Below are 12,484 nucleotides of genomic sequence, written 5' to 3'. Positions count from 1 at the left end.
ACACTAACTGGGTCAGCAGGAGAAATCCAGAGCATGACATCTGGACACTAGCAAGTCGAGTGTGTGTTAGTGAAACGTGTACTCTGGATGGCAGTTTTAATAGTCCTTTATATCTAAATTATGAGTGATGTAATTAAAATAATTCTGCTGTTATTCAATGAGATTTCACTAGTGGACAGATGATTTGATAGAACTCTGCAGAGAAAAAGAAGTGTTATGTTAAAAATAATAAATATGCTCTTCAAAATTAAGACAATTTATATGTGTAACTTTGTTGCTAGTGTTAGTACATTGGTAATATACTGTAAGGATTAAGGAACTAGAAATAACATTAAGAGGAAGTGACCTCATATATCCACTTAACATTACAGTTGTTTTAATGTAATTATAAACATTGCACATTTGTGGGTAGACTTGTGTCCAATAATACGATTTATCGTGATATTTGATTTGCGCAATATTGTTGCCATGGGAAATGAAAAAGCATGAATAATTCTAGATAATTTATTAGCACAATTGTTTTAATTTCGACTAAATTACAGCATCTTACTTTCTATCAATAAGTCAAGATTCAGAATGCCTGTGGAGAGCAAGTGCAAAAAATCAACCCATGATGACATTTAAGCATACTGATATCTTTTTAATGCAATCTGTAAATGACAGCTATTTGGCACCATTTATGCTATTTACAACAGTGAATACATTTGACTATTAAATGCAACACAATATCATGATAATAACATATATAAAGAGTTTATTTGCAAAAACAGATCATTCTGTTTTTTTATCTAGTTTTTATTGCGCATTTCTAGTAATATCAATCAAACTGCAGTTAGGTTGTTTTGATTAAGTAATAATAGCTCAAAATACATACAGCTAACTAACATAATAAAACACAATTAAATCATGATAACACAACAAAAACATGTTTTTGCAAATACACTCTTCATATTGTGAATAGCATTTTTTTAAACAATAAGTTTTAAACAATAAGTGTGCCTTAACTATCCATATTTTGAGTTGGTGTCAGGTACGAGTTTTGTCTTTAATCCTCTTTTACTAAAAAAACTTTTCTTTCTCACTCTTTCTCTTTATCCCAATACATCTGCCCCTCACCCACACTACATCTTTTCTCTCTCTCTTCCTCCCAAAGAGGGAGGTGAGTGTAATCCGTGTGGATTATTGTAGTGGGGAGGGCAGATTGTGTGTGTCTCATTCTGTTTTAGTTTAACACAGTTCCTACTGCGCTGAACACAGGATGAGGGACAGAGAGAAAGAGAGTTGGAACTGCAGAAGTTGCTGGTCAGACATCATAAGTGGAACTCTAAAAGCATCCAGAGAAGCAAGAACAACATTTTTCTGTTTTCGGAGGGAGAAAACTTGTTAAAAAGAGAATGATGGAAGGATGAGATTTAAATGCCATGGGGGGATGATCAGGAGAAAACAGAACCGGATGTAAGTATTTAAGGAGAAGATTCAGGATATTTTCCTGTGTCACCCAAAAACACACTTCGGAATCTTCCGGAGTGCCTGCTGTGCTGAACGCATCAACTGTCTGATCTAAAAATCGGACATCAAGCCTGAGATTACTGCACGCAGTCTTCAGGAACTGTGAGTTGGACTGCTGTTTTATGCACTTGGTTGGAGGGTAGAATGAGAAGCGTTGGCGTCACGCTACTCTGGGTGCTGTTTTCAAGCTGGACCATCCAAACGCACGCTCAGATGAGGATATCGCCCGAAATGTGAGTGCAGCTCATCTCAACCCAAGTTAACTTTCTTGACTCAATCATCAACCCCACAAATATCAAATCTGTCCTGTAGCCACAAAAGGAAATACTTGCTTTTAAGGCCCCGCTGCCACAAATTTAATGTTTTTATAGGTATTTGATATACAGTATAGCTGTTACACTCTCACTGTTCTACATTTACACACCCAAATACATTTTCAGGGGGAACGTATTCAATGAATCCCATTAATCGTATCACAAGTGTAAAGCGACATCTAACATCACTCCACAATACATCCAGCACCCCTTTTCAAACCCCACTTTTATTTAGTTATAACTCAATTTAAATACTGTATAGTAACAAGAGACATTCTCATACTCTATACTGAAGTTTACAGTACCTTTACTGTATATTAGGATGATGGTAAACATGACCTTGTAAACCACTTTTAAAGAGATATGGACCACTTATAACACTCCCCTGAATTCTTGTGCAGTATTAAATCTCATCTTAATGCTCGCAGGTCATGGCCTACACACCTCCTGCCACCCTTTCAATTCAGCCAAAAGACTGCAAGCCAAAGCTTAACCTCCACATGGCAACCCACACGCACACACATGCCGTTTGCACAGATATTGCAGTCTCCACAAGAGCTAATTCAATGTGCAAAACACACAATACGCAAAACACACATTAATACGCTTAATCAAAAACGCTTTATCAAAGTTGAATTTTTCACAATTGTTCCATGACCAGATCCAGTGGAACTTGCTTCTGCAATTTTCAAGAAATGTGACCATTGAAATGCACCAAGACAGTAGTACAAGGACAATCTCCTTGGCTCAAGGACACAACTGTGATGCTTTATACTGTATGCTACTAAAGGGGAATGAACTTGCAACCTTATAGTTACAATTATAGTATACAATACCCTAATAAACTACAAGCTTTATACACGTAAGAGAAAGATGGAAAGGAAATGGAAAAAAACACTGAACTTTTTCAATGATTGCATACTGTGTTGTCAAAGTTGCACTTTTTAATACTTTTTATTGGTTGTGACAAACAAAAAGGGTGACTAATAACAATGATTTATGGCAAAAAATAAACATCACAAAATATGGAGATACGAGGTTTCAGAAGGACATCGGCGATATGCTTCTTGACATGCTGATCTCTGTGCCAAAATTCAACAGTGAAAGCATTCTTAATTTGTAATGCGTTTTGTTTGTGTTTTTAACAGAGTTCAACAGTGGGCCAGTGTGTTTGGAAAACAACTTTCCGCCTTGTCGAACAGATACTCGGGCGCTCAACTCTTACAGAAGGTTTGTCCATTAAGACACTCAAAGATTGATGGAGTCAATCTCACCCATTTCGAGGTGTTTAGCGCTGCAGTTACTGTACAGTTTTCTCTCCTGTAAACATATGATTACTGTGGCTTTGCCCCCACATTTCAATCCTAACACCAAAGCCAGCAGGGACATTTCTGATATTGCCTGATAATCTGCAGCCGGAGCAGGTTTCATCGGAAAATCACTACATTAGCAATGTGTCTAACTGCTGGTGAATGTCAGCTACAGCTGTGTCCAGTTATCTGGCATCTGCTTGAATTCGCACAACACTCTAATTAAAAGCCACAGAGACGGTACCAGCCTACGAGCATCCCATCTGCCTACAACAACAAGAGACATAATGACCAGTTTATATTTTAGCTCAATATGTGGGCGGTCTTTCACCTTAAGGCCTTTTATTAGTGCAGTAACAGAGCAGGATGTGTCTGAACAGTGAGGCAGAAGAGGATTAACCTTCCCAGACCCCGCTGCATTTCCTCCTCTCTCTCTCTCTATGTCTTTCTCTCTTTTTTGTTTTTTGTGCATCTAATCTAAGCTTAGAATAAAGCCTGGTACTCTTACAGCGTTGTGTGGAGGTGGATTATCCCCGTCCGACCTCATGTTCCAGCACAATGGCCTATAGGTGAAGAGCAGGACTCACTGATTTGGATGCAGACTGAGATCTTGTGGTCTTTGATTTAGGATCTGGTATCTTTATTCAGATTGCTTTAATGGAGAGGAATTGGAACGTTATGCTTTGAGTAAAGTGGATAAAGAGCGGTTTGTCTGTGTGCAGTTTGTCAAGTGATTCGTGCACTGTTCATCCTTTTGTGAATTTGGACAGCTTTAAAGTTTTAAATGGCCATTTAACGCTTTGTTCCATAAACGATTTCAAAGTTCAGAGCTGGACGTTTATACTGTTTGTGATGTAGTCGGAAATCATCTTTAATTTTTTATCTTTTGTGTGTGTATAGAAATATAAAGATGTGGAGCCCATCGTGAAGATGGAGGAGGTGGATGGTTTTAAAATGGTGAAGGAATTTGCTGAAGAAATGGAGAACATGCTGGGCAGGAAGATGAAATCAGTCAAGGTATTAGATCAGCAAATGTAATATTATAATTTCATTATAATGATATTATAGTATAATAAAATGCATGGTTGTAAACAGTTGTGCCATTTTCTATTTTATTTTATTTTATATAATATTCCTTCTCTAATTTAATTCAAACGTAATCTCCTGAAATCTATTTATGTGTGTTTTGAATAGAGAATGGCAGAGACAGCAGAGGATGCAGATTTATATCACGAGTATAACGCAACATTAGAGGTGGGCCACTCATCCATCCATCCATTAATATGCTTGTATTTCTAAATTGTATGCTACTGTATTTGTAATCTACATGCTATTTTCTGTCTGATGTTTGCACAGTTTGACTACTGCAATTCAATGTTGATTAACACGCTGGATGAGGAAGGAAACTATGTGTCGCTGGGTGGTGAATTTGCTCTGGAGGAGAATGAACACTTTAACAAACTGCCAGTTAACACCCAGCAGAGTGTCATACAAGTGCCCACCAATGTCTATAACAAAGGTACATTAAGAAAGACAAACGAATCTAAAACAGTGCCCTGATTAAAAACTAAAGATCAAGCTCTCTTTCTCTCTGTCTCTCAAGACCCTGATATTCTGAACGGGGTGTTTATGTCAGAAGCTCTAAACGAAGTGTTTGTCAGTAACTTTGAAAAGGACCCGACTCTTACGTGGCAGTATTTCGGCAGTTCAACAGGATTTTTCAGACTTTACCCCGGTAAGCCTTACAGGGTTACTGAGTGCAACACTGTGATTGGGGTTATTATTCTTACAAAGGCACAAAACACACACACATGCACAATGGAAAAAGATTATATATTCAGACACAAGATGACAGACAGCTGAGCATGTCAGATTGACACAAAATTACTGGTGTAATTAATGGTCACAATGACTCAGCCTCTTGTCTCTGCCGCTCTCATTAATCATCATGTCATCACAGTATTGACACAGTAACCAAGCAGCTAAAGTCAGACTTCCTACAGTTAATGAGATCTAACATAAACATGCACGTAACAATCTTTTTCTCTCTAAACATTGCACGAGAAAAGAAAGAGTGAACAAACTTTATATTTTTAAGGAATCAAGTGGACACCTGATGAAAATGGAGTTGTCACATTTGATGGCAGGAATCGCAACTGGTGAGTCTTTGAATGTGTGTCTGTGGCGTGTGCATGCATCACTAATGCTAATACTAATGCAAAATAAATTCGATCCGGGCATGTATTTCCACAAACTAAACGTTTGCTTGAATTATTATATTATAATTCCTCCTAAATGTCTAGTACCCGGATTTGTGAGCAGGTCACAGACCAAGGTCAAGGAACAGCAGATCTTAGTGAAGGATTTATGTCTTTATTCCTTTCCGTGACTCCCATCTACATCTGTCTGTGTTTCTCTGCCCAGTTTCCTCAAACACCTTCTCCCAGGACTAACGCTAATACTACTAATACACAACATCTCTTTTGCCGCAACGCACAATGGCTTGGTTCTTGTCGCTAAGCTCAAATCATGTTGCCATGCTAAGTGGTCTATTAAACAAGTTAAATAAATAAACAGAAGTTCGGCGAATCAAAAGGTATTAACATAACTTCTGCTGTTACAGTACAATCTGTCCGGTCTCTCTTATCTTCTTATGGCGATCCCTTTACTTCCTTCTCTGAGAACATTACGCAGATGAGATTTCCCACACCGTTATCTGTTCGAGGAATTATTCATGTGAAAGGTCCTGACTGTTTGTCAAGGCCCATTAGAGCTTTAACTTAAGCAGACATTCCTTACAAAATGTTTCTGTCGTTTTGTCAAATATGTAGACTATATGTTTGATATTCAATTATAAATGTTTTTTCTCTCTCAGGTATATCCAGGCTGCGACGTCCCCCAAAGATATCATCATCGCTGTGGACATAAGCGGCAGTATGAAGGGTTTAAGGCTTACTATCGCAAAACACACCATAAACACCATTCTAGATACACTCGGCGAAAACGACTTTGTCAACGTCATCGCAGTAAGAACAGTATGGCTTTGTGACTACTCCCTTATTAGAATAATAGTCCAAACAAAATGGTTATCAGAGAAATAACATTTCTCTCTCTCTCCAGTATAGTGATTATGTCCGATATGTAGAGCCCTGTTTTAAAGGTACACTGGTACAGGCCGACCTGGACAACCGGGAGGTAATGTTTTTTTTTATGCACAAGTAGTGAACTAAGTTGTTGATGGAGATCTTAATAGGTGTTGCTTTTTTGTCTGTAGCACTTTAAACTGCTGGTGGAGGAGTTGCAGGTGAAGGGTGAAGGCAAAGTAAAGAAAGCCATGAAAGAGTCCTTCAAGATTCTGAATGAGGCATGTGTGTGTTTGACACCGTGTGTGTGTGTGTGTGTGTGTGTGTGTGTGTGTGTGTGTGTCTGTATAGAAGTTCTTATATTTAAAGGTATCTTGTGTGTGTAGGCAGCAGCAGAGGGCAGGGGTAGTTTATGTAACCAAGCAATAATGTTGATCACTGATGGGGCCATGGAAGATTTTCAGCAGGTGTTTGAGGAGTTCAACTGGCCAGACCGCAAGGTACCAAAAATACACTCACACAGTCACCATCGATAATATTTTTTTCTGTATGGAAAGTCTGCTAACATAATATTTTCCAAAACAGGTGCGTGTTTTCACTTATCTGATTGGACGAGAGCTGACATTTGCTGACAATGTCAAATGGATTGCCTGCAACAATAAAGGTGAGATCTAACGCAGTTAAGGCATAGTGGGAATATATTTGAGAGCCTTGACAGCCAAAACTATTAACAAACATTTATAAAAGAATTTGAATTGAAATTTAATTAAATATTGTAACAGCGATGCCCTCTGCTGGTTACACACCACAATTTCATTCTCATTATACTTGTTTGCATATGTTATTAGGTTACTACATGCACATCTCAACTTTGGCGGATGTACAGGAGAATGTGATGGAATATCTTCATGTGCTCAGCAGGCCAATGGTCATCAACCATGATCATGACATCATTTGGACGGAGGCTTACATGGACAGTGTGGTGAGCTGAGCTCTTTTATATGCAGATGGCTGTATTATTGTCCCAATCGTTCATTATTCTGTTTGTGTGTTACTTCATTACATCTATCGTTCTTCCTTGTCATCCTTTCTCATCTCATTCCAGCTACCAAATACAGCTGAGGTACACTCTTTTGCATTTTATAGTAGAGCAAAATAAAGAAAGTACACCTTCATTTGGTAGTGCTATAGGTTGTGCTCTTGCAGTTTAGATCTAGTTACAAGTCCCTTATCCCCCTGGTAACACAATGTAGTTAACTACAATATTTATTTAAGCAAGGTCATTGTCAAATTTGTGCAGGTTCACTCAAAAGCAACTTGACTTCAAACCAACCTGATGAAAAGTCTACAATAGATGTGATGCTGTTTTGTTATTTTGGTACTAATGTAAAAACAGTGTATTGTGTTGAATAGACTCGGAATCTCTCAATAAGGTCCACATAGTATCTACACAACTTTTTATGTTCCTGCATTGTAGGAGGAAATCTGGGAGATGGATTTACATATGGTAAATGTGTAGAGGCACATTTTTGGTAGATGAAAGCATTATCATGTTTTTCGAAATGTTTGTTCAGAAAGTCTGTGGCCATACCACCTACCAGAGAAGCTCCTGCACTTCATATGGATATCAGTGTTGACTGCAGGTCTCTGCATCAAAGGTCCATCTGAAATTTACCTTTGGTTCAGTCAGTGTCATCCCTCTTCCTCTCTGTCTTTCAGCTTTTTAACACACAGGCCGAGAGCTTGCTGCTGATGACGTCTGTGGCCATGCCTGTCTTCAGCAAGAAAGAAGAAACAGTGAGTTCTTATCTGCCATAAATAAAAGTGTTGCTTCTCGGAAAAAATATGATCAAATAAAATGTTTTTATGGTTGCTTTATTATGGTAAAACCGTGTAACTATGTTTTTTTTTAATTTGCCATTTGTAAAACTATAACTTAGTTAAACTATGCTTTCCATAGTGAGAGGTTCATTTGTGGTTACAATAGATAGCAGCTAATAATGGGCATAACACATTCAGCAATGGAAACTCTTGAATTAGTTCATAACTGCCTTTCTGTAAACAAATAGGCCTAACAATTAAAAAATCAAGTTACCCTCTTTATAATATATAAATAAATAATGCATATTTACGAAACACTGCGTCAGTTAAACGTTTTGTCATAGCCTAACGTTACATGAACTTCACAAGGACATACGTGAAGCTCGTGACACCGCGTCATCGAGGTAACAAAACATTACAGTTTTCTACAACTCACATTCATAGCACATATTTCGCTAACTTTTGACTATATACACTGTAAAAAAAAATCCCGTAAAAAAACAGATAAAGTACTGGCAGAAAATTACCAGTACATTTTCCTTTATTTTACGGACATTTCCATTAATGCTAAAATGCAAATGAATGCAGTGCAAAATGTAAAATACAGGTAAAACAACTGTAAAAATGAACACGGAAAATTCCTTCATATTAATACAGTATATTGTGCCCTATTTTTACGGCTTTTTTTAGAGTGTAGATCAACTTTTATACCTGGAACGGGAGATGATTTAATAAACTACAGGTTCAGGAATCAGGCGGCTCTTCCTCAGTAAAGGCGTCGTCGGTTTCGCGACGAAAGAAATAGGCGGGAGCTAACGTTAGCTGCTCAGCTGTGGATGATACTGTATCACTTAGGAAAATAAGCCTTGGTTTTATTATAGTAAACTTGAAGAAACCATGATTTGGCGGATTGATAAAAATGTGTATTGCCCTTATTTACCACAAATATCATGGTTAAAGTATGGTAAGAGAAATTTGGAAAAACCATGCTTAATTTTCGCGAGGAATAGGCATATACAGCTAATACAAAACGGATTATACTATTGTAATATATGAGTTTATGACCTTGATAGATTGTTCGTGCAGAGCGTTATGAATAAATTCCTTCATTTCCTGTTAGAATAAAAATGAAATCCTGCTTGCAAAACGCAAAGTTAAAATAAATGGCATCTATTGTTTCTTTTCAATTGAACACGATGAATACATTGTTTTTAATTAAAATGCATTTGTCTATAAATGGAATCGTTTAGTGCGCTGTAGCAGTTTTGATAGATTTCCTGGTTATATGAGATAAATTAAATTAATGACTTCTGTGTGTAGACTGCTGAGATTTCCACTGTTCACAGGCTCATTGTTCCTTCAAACAGCTGTTCCGGTTCTGTTCTCTGTGGTATCCTAAAACGCACATATGGTTGGAAATTATAAACGGAAGAGAGGAATATTTAATTCCTGTTTAAATTAATTCGTGATTCATTACAAAGAGAACACATTTCATAACAGCCCAACTTTGTTATTGCACTCATGAAACTGACCAATGACAGGGAACTATACTTAATCTAATACTCTAATAATAATCTCTCTCTCTAGCTGTCCCATGGCATCCTCCTTGGTGTGGTTGGCACTGATGTCCCTTTGAAAGAGCTCATGAGATTGGCTCCTCGATACAAGGTGCCTACAAAACATCATCAGGTCCCAGATCTCGATTTTGTAATATAGCTGATCACACCCACAGACAGACTGTATCCATAGAAATGATTCCACACTCATAAATGGCTATCGTTTTTTTTTAATCTGCAGTCGTAAGTAATGATTTTGACTTTCTGTCTCAGCTCGGGGTTCACGGCTATGCGTTCCTGAACACCAACAATGGTTATATCCTCTCCCATCCCGACCTTCGACCTCTCGTAAGCATCACACAGTTCCCTTTCAAAAAGCATTTGGTATTTAAGTGCATTAAAATGGATGTCTTCTACATTTAATGTATGTGGTTGGGAATGTGTTAGTATAAAGAGGGAAAGAAGCTCAAGCCAAAGCCAAACTATAACAGCGTGGATCTCTCAGAGGTGGAGTGGGAGGATACAGAAGACGCAGTGAGTGGAACGAAACACACATACTGTACACAGATTTTTGTTCTTCGTGCTCAGTACTTTCCTTTGACTGCTGTTTTTTTATACAGAGCTATTCATGTTTTCTGTCTTTTAACCGAACTCTTACCTTTTAACCCAATTTTTACACAAACATAATTTTGTATGTGTATTAAGCCGTTTTCTGTAAACTACTGGATGGTCATATTTGCAAATATGATATATAAGTAAACACCACATTATTTCCAGATCAATTACTAAAAGGTGCATTTCTTTAGTTGAGAACAGCAATGGTAAAAGGGGAAACTGGCACACTCTCTCTGGATGTCAGAGCGACGGTAGACAAAGGAGTGAGTGAATTTTGTCCTTTTACATTCTTCCGATCCATTTACTTTAGTTTGATTCATTCATTTCCATTCTGTAATAACCTAGTTGTGTCATGCTGAAGTACACGAATGTCTTCCTTTCTTAGAGAACAGTTGTTTTCCTGAAAAATGAATATTATTACACTACCATCAATGAAACTCCTTTCAGGTGAGCAGTGTTCGTTGATATCCATTGTCTAAACATGTTTATATGAATAATTGCGTTTAACTGTGTTGTACGCTGTGTCTGTTTTTTCAGCCTTGGAACTGTACTTACCAAAGGTTACGGGAAGAATGCTTTCATTGGAAATGTGTCAGTGGAAGAAGGTTAAGATCATTGACATTATTAGCTACAAAGTAAGTCTATTTACTGTTCTTCACTGCTTTATTGCTGCTCTGTCTACAGGCCTGCATGACCTGACTGCATCTGATGTCACTATAGCTAACGAATGGTGGGTTAAAGTGAATGTGAGGTTGTTTTTTTGTAGTTTATTTGGAATCCCAAATTATTTTTTTATCTTTCAGGACGTACTGCGAGACGGACATTGATCCACATCACCGAAAGCTCACGCAGTTTCAGGCAGTGGTTCGATACCTGACGGGGAAAGAACCGGACCTGGAGTGTGAGTTCTTTAAATATTAAATCAATTAAAGATGTAATGGTCAAAACACATTGTTGTGATGCACAGCATAACCATTAAACAACGCTTTGCGTAACCTTTATCCTGTGTTAGGAAAAATGTACAGAGAGGTACATTTTACAGGTATGTGTTTGCTCCGCAGGTGATGAAAAGCTCCTGCAGCAGACTCTCTTTGACGCAGTGGTCACGGCTCCTATGGAAGCCTACTGGACCACGCTGCTGCTCAACGCCTCCGGGTACGATCTCCCACCCACACGCAGTGTCACAGCCCAGTTTCATTAGTGTAATGTGCACTTCAGTCTGACCTTTCTCATTTCTCTGCACGCCTCCGTCATTCAGCATCGATGGGGGTGTAGAGACGGCATTCCTGGGCACACGTTCCGGTCTCATGAGGATGATCAGATACACGGGCGTAGAGAAACGTGTGGCCAAGTGAGTGACTTTAATCAAGATCTCTCCGTGTCTGCATCACGACTCAGCCTTGAACAGCATGGGGAACATCTACTGTCATAGGATTTCCTACCGTCACTCAAGTTCAATTCCCAGAATACATTGTGTTTGTTACGGTTTCTTGGAGAGTATGTAGAATAATCATAGTGTATAAAATAAAATAATAATAGAATTAAAGTCAGTAATTGTTGCTGTACATAGCAGCATTCTTTATGGTCAAAACATACCGTACACATAAAAAGCATGTTTTAGATACGAATAATGTGTGTTTTTTTGCAGTAAATTCTTATTACCATCCGATAAGGAGAATCTTTTCACTATGGACCATTTCCCTGTGTGGTACCGACGGGCAGCAGAGTATCCAGCTGGACGATTTCTGTACTACGTCCCTGCAGGCGACAACAAACGAGGTAGACTGCATTCTGCATACCATGTCATAAAGGTTATGGCTGTGTCCAAATTGCCATACTTTCAAAGTATGTACTGAATTCAGTGATGCTCTCTATTTACTAATTAACCATGACATCTTACAATATTTACTTTACGCCACATTCTTTATTTTGTTTATTTTTAAATAAAAAATTGTCATGTCAGGGGTCCTACTAATATGTCAAACTGCTTTTTACAGTACATACTCTGTAGCATGCAAGTATGCATATGTGGACACAGTATGAGTATTACTTTACAGCCTATTGTGTGCTCATTTATATTTTTTTCCCTTTAGCCGGCGGCAAATTTGTGATTGCTGTCACATCTGTTACGGTCAACGTGAACAAAAAGACAGCCGTTGCTGGAGGTAGGACCTTCCTTTGTTTTCTTTATCGACTATCTTTGTTGTGCTTTATTAGTTTGTGCAGAAATAAAACCACCCATTGAGTTGAGCTTTTATCTTTATCTGTTGTGAGAA

At 38.1% G+C, this 12,484-nt stretch overlaps 1 protein-coding gene across 2 annotated transcripts in view; it reads left to right on the top strand.

The window, feature by feature from the left end:
* The first annotated feature begins 1,226 nt into the window (after positions 1 to 1,226).
* The window catches only part of cacna2d4a (calcium channel, voltage-dependent, alpha 2/delta subunit 4a), a 39,033-nt gene continuing 27,775 nt past the window's right edge, over positions 1,227 to 12,484 (top strand). For both annotated transcript variants that reach the window (XM_057324618.1, XM_057324619.1), the window contains exons 1-27: positions 1,227 to 1,742; positions 2,972 to 3,053; positions 4,034 to 4,150; positions 4,328 to 4,387; positions 4,490 to 4,652; positions 4,737 to 4,868; positions 5,232 to 5,292; positions 6,009 to 6,159; positions 6,254 to 6,328; positions 6,408 to 6,501; positions 6,607 to 6,716; positions 6,802 to 6,880; positions 7,065 to 7,198; positions 7,322 to 7,339; positions 7,936 to 8,013; positions 9,625 to 9,705; positions 9,867 to 9,941; positions 10,041 to 10,127; positions 10,400 to 10,471; positions 10,594 to 10,655; positions 10,746 to 10,813; positions 10,893 to 10,938; positions 11,012 to 11,109; positions 11,270 to 11,363; positions 11,467 to 11,559; positions 11,857 to 11,987; positions 12,302 to 12,373. In XM_057324618.1, coding sequence (XP_057180601.1) covers positions 1,654 to 1,742; positions 2,972 to 3,053; positions 4,034 to 4,150; positions 4,328 to 4,387; positions 4,490 to 4,652; positions 4,737 to 4,868; positions 5,232 to 5,292; positions 6,009 to 6,159; positions 6,254 to 6,328; positions 6,408 to 6,501; positions 6,607 to 6,716; positions 6,802 to 6,880; positions 7,065 to 7,198; positions 7,322 to 7,339; positions 7,936 to 8,013; positions 9,625 to 9,705; positions 9,867 to 9,941; positions 10,041 to 10,127; positions 10,400 to 10,471; positions 10,594 to 10,655; positions 10,746 to 10,813; positions 10,893 to 10,938; positions 11,012 to 11,109; positions 11,270 to 11,363; positions 11,467 to 11,559; positions 11,857 to 11,987; positions 12,302 to 12,373 — 2,422 coding nt within the window. In that variant the 5' untranslated portion in view covers positions 1,227 to 1,653. The remainder of the gene's footprint in view (positions 1,743 to 2,971; positions 3,054 to 4,033; positions 4,151 to 4,327; positions 4,388 to 4,489; positions 4,653 to 4,736; positions 4,869 to 5,231; positions 5,293 to 6,008; positions 6,160 to 6,253; positions 6,329 to 6,407; positions 6,502 to 6,606; positions 6,717 to 6,801; positions 6,881 to 7,064; positions 7,199 to 7,321; positions 7,340 to 7,935; positions 8,014 to 9,624; positions 9,706 to 9,866; positions 9,942 to 10,040; positions 10,128 to 10,399; positions 10,472 to 10,593; positions 10,656 to 10,745; positions 10,814 to 10,892; positions 10,939 to 11,011; positions 11,110 to 11,269; positions 11,364 to 11,466; positions 11,560 to 11,856; positions 11,988 to 12,301; positions 12,374 to 12,484) is intronic.

The sequence above is a fragment of the Triplophysa rosa genome, linkage group LG24 (assembly GCF_024868665.1).
Source record: "Triplophysa rosa linkage group LG24, Trosa_1v2, whole genome shotgun sequence".
NCBI lineage: Eukaryota > Metazoa > Chordata > Actinopteri > Cypriniformes > Nemacheilidae > Triplophysa > Triplophysa rosa.
This window is presented reverse-complemented; position numbering and strand designations above follow the sequence as displayed.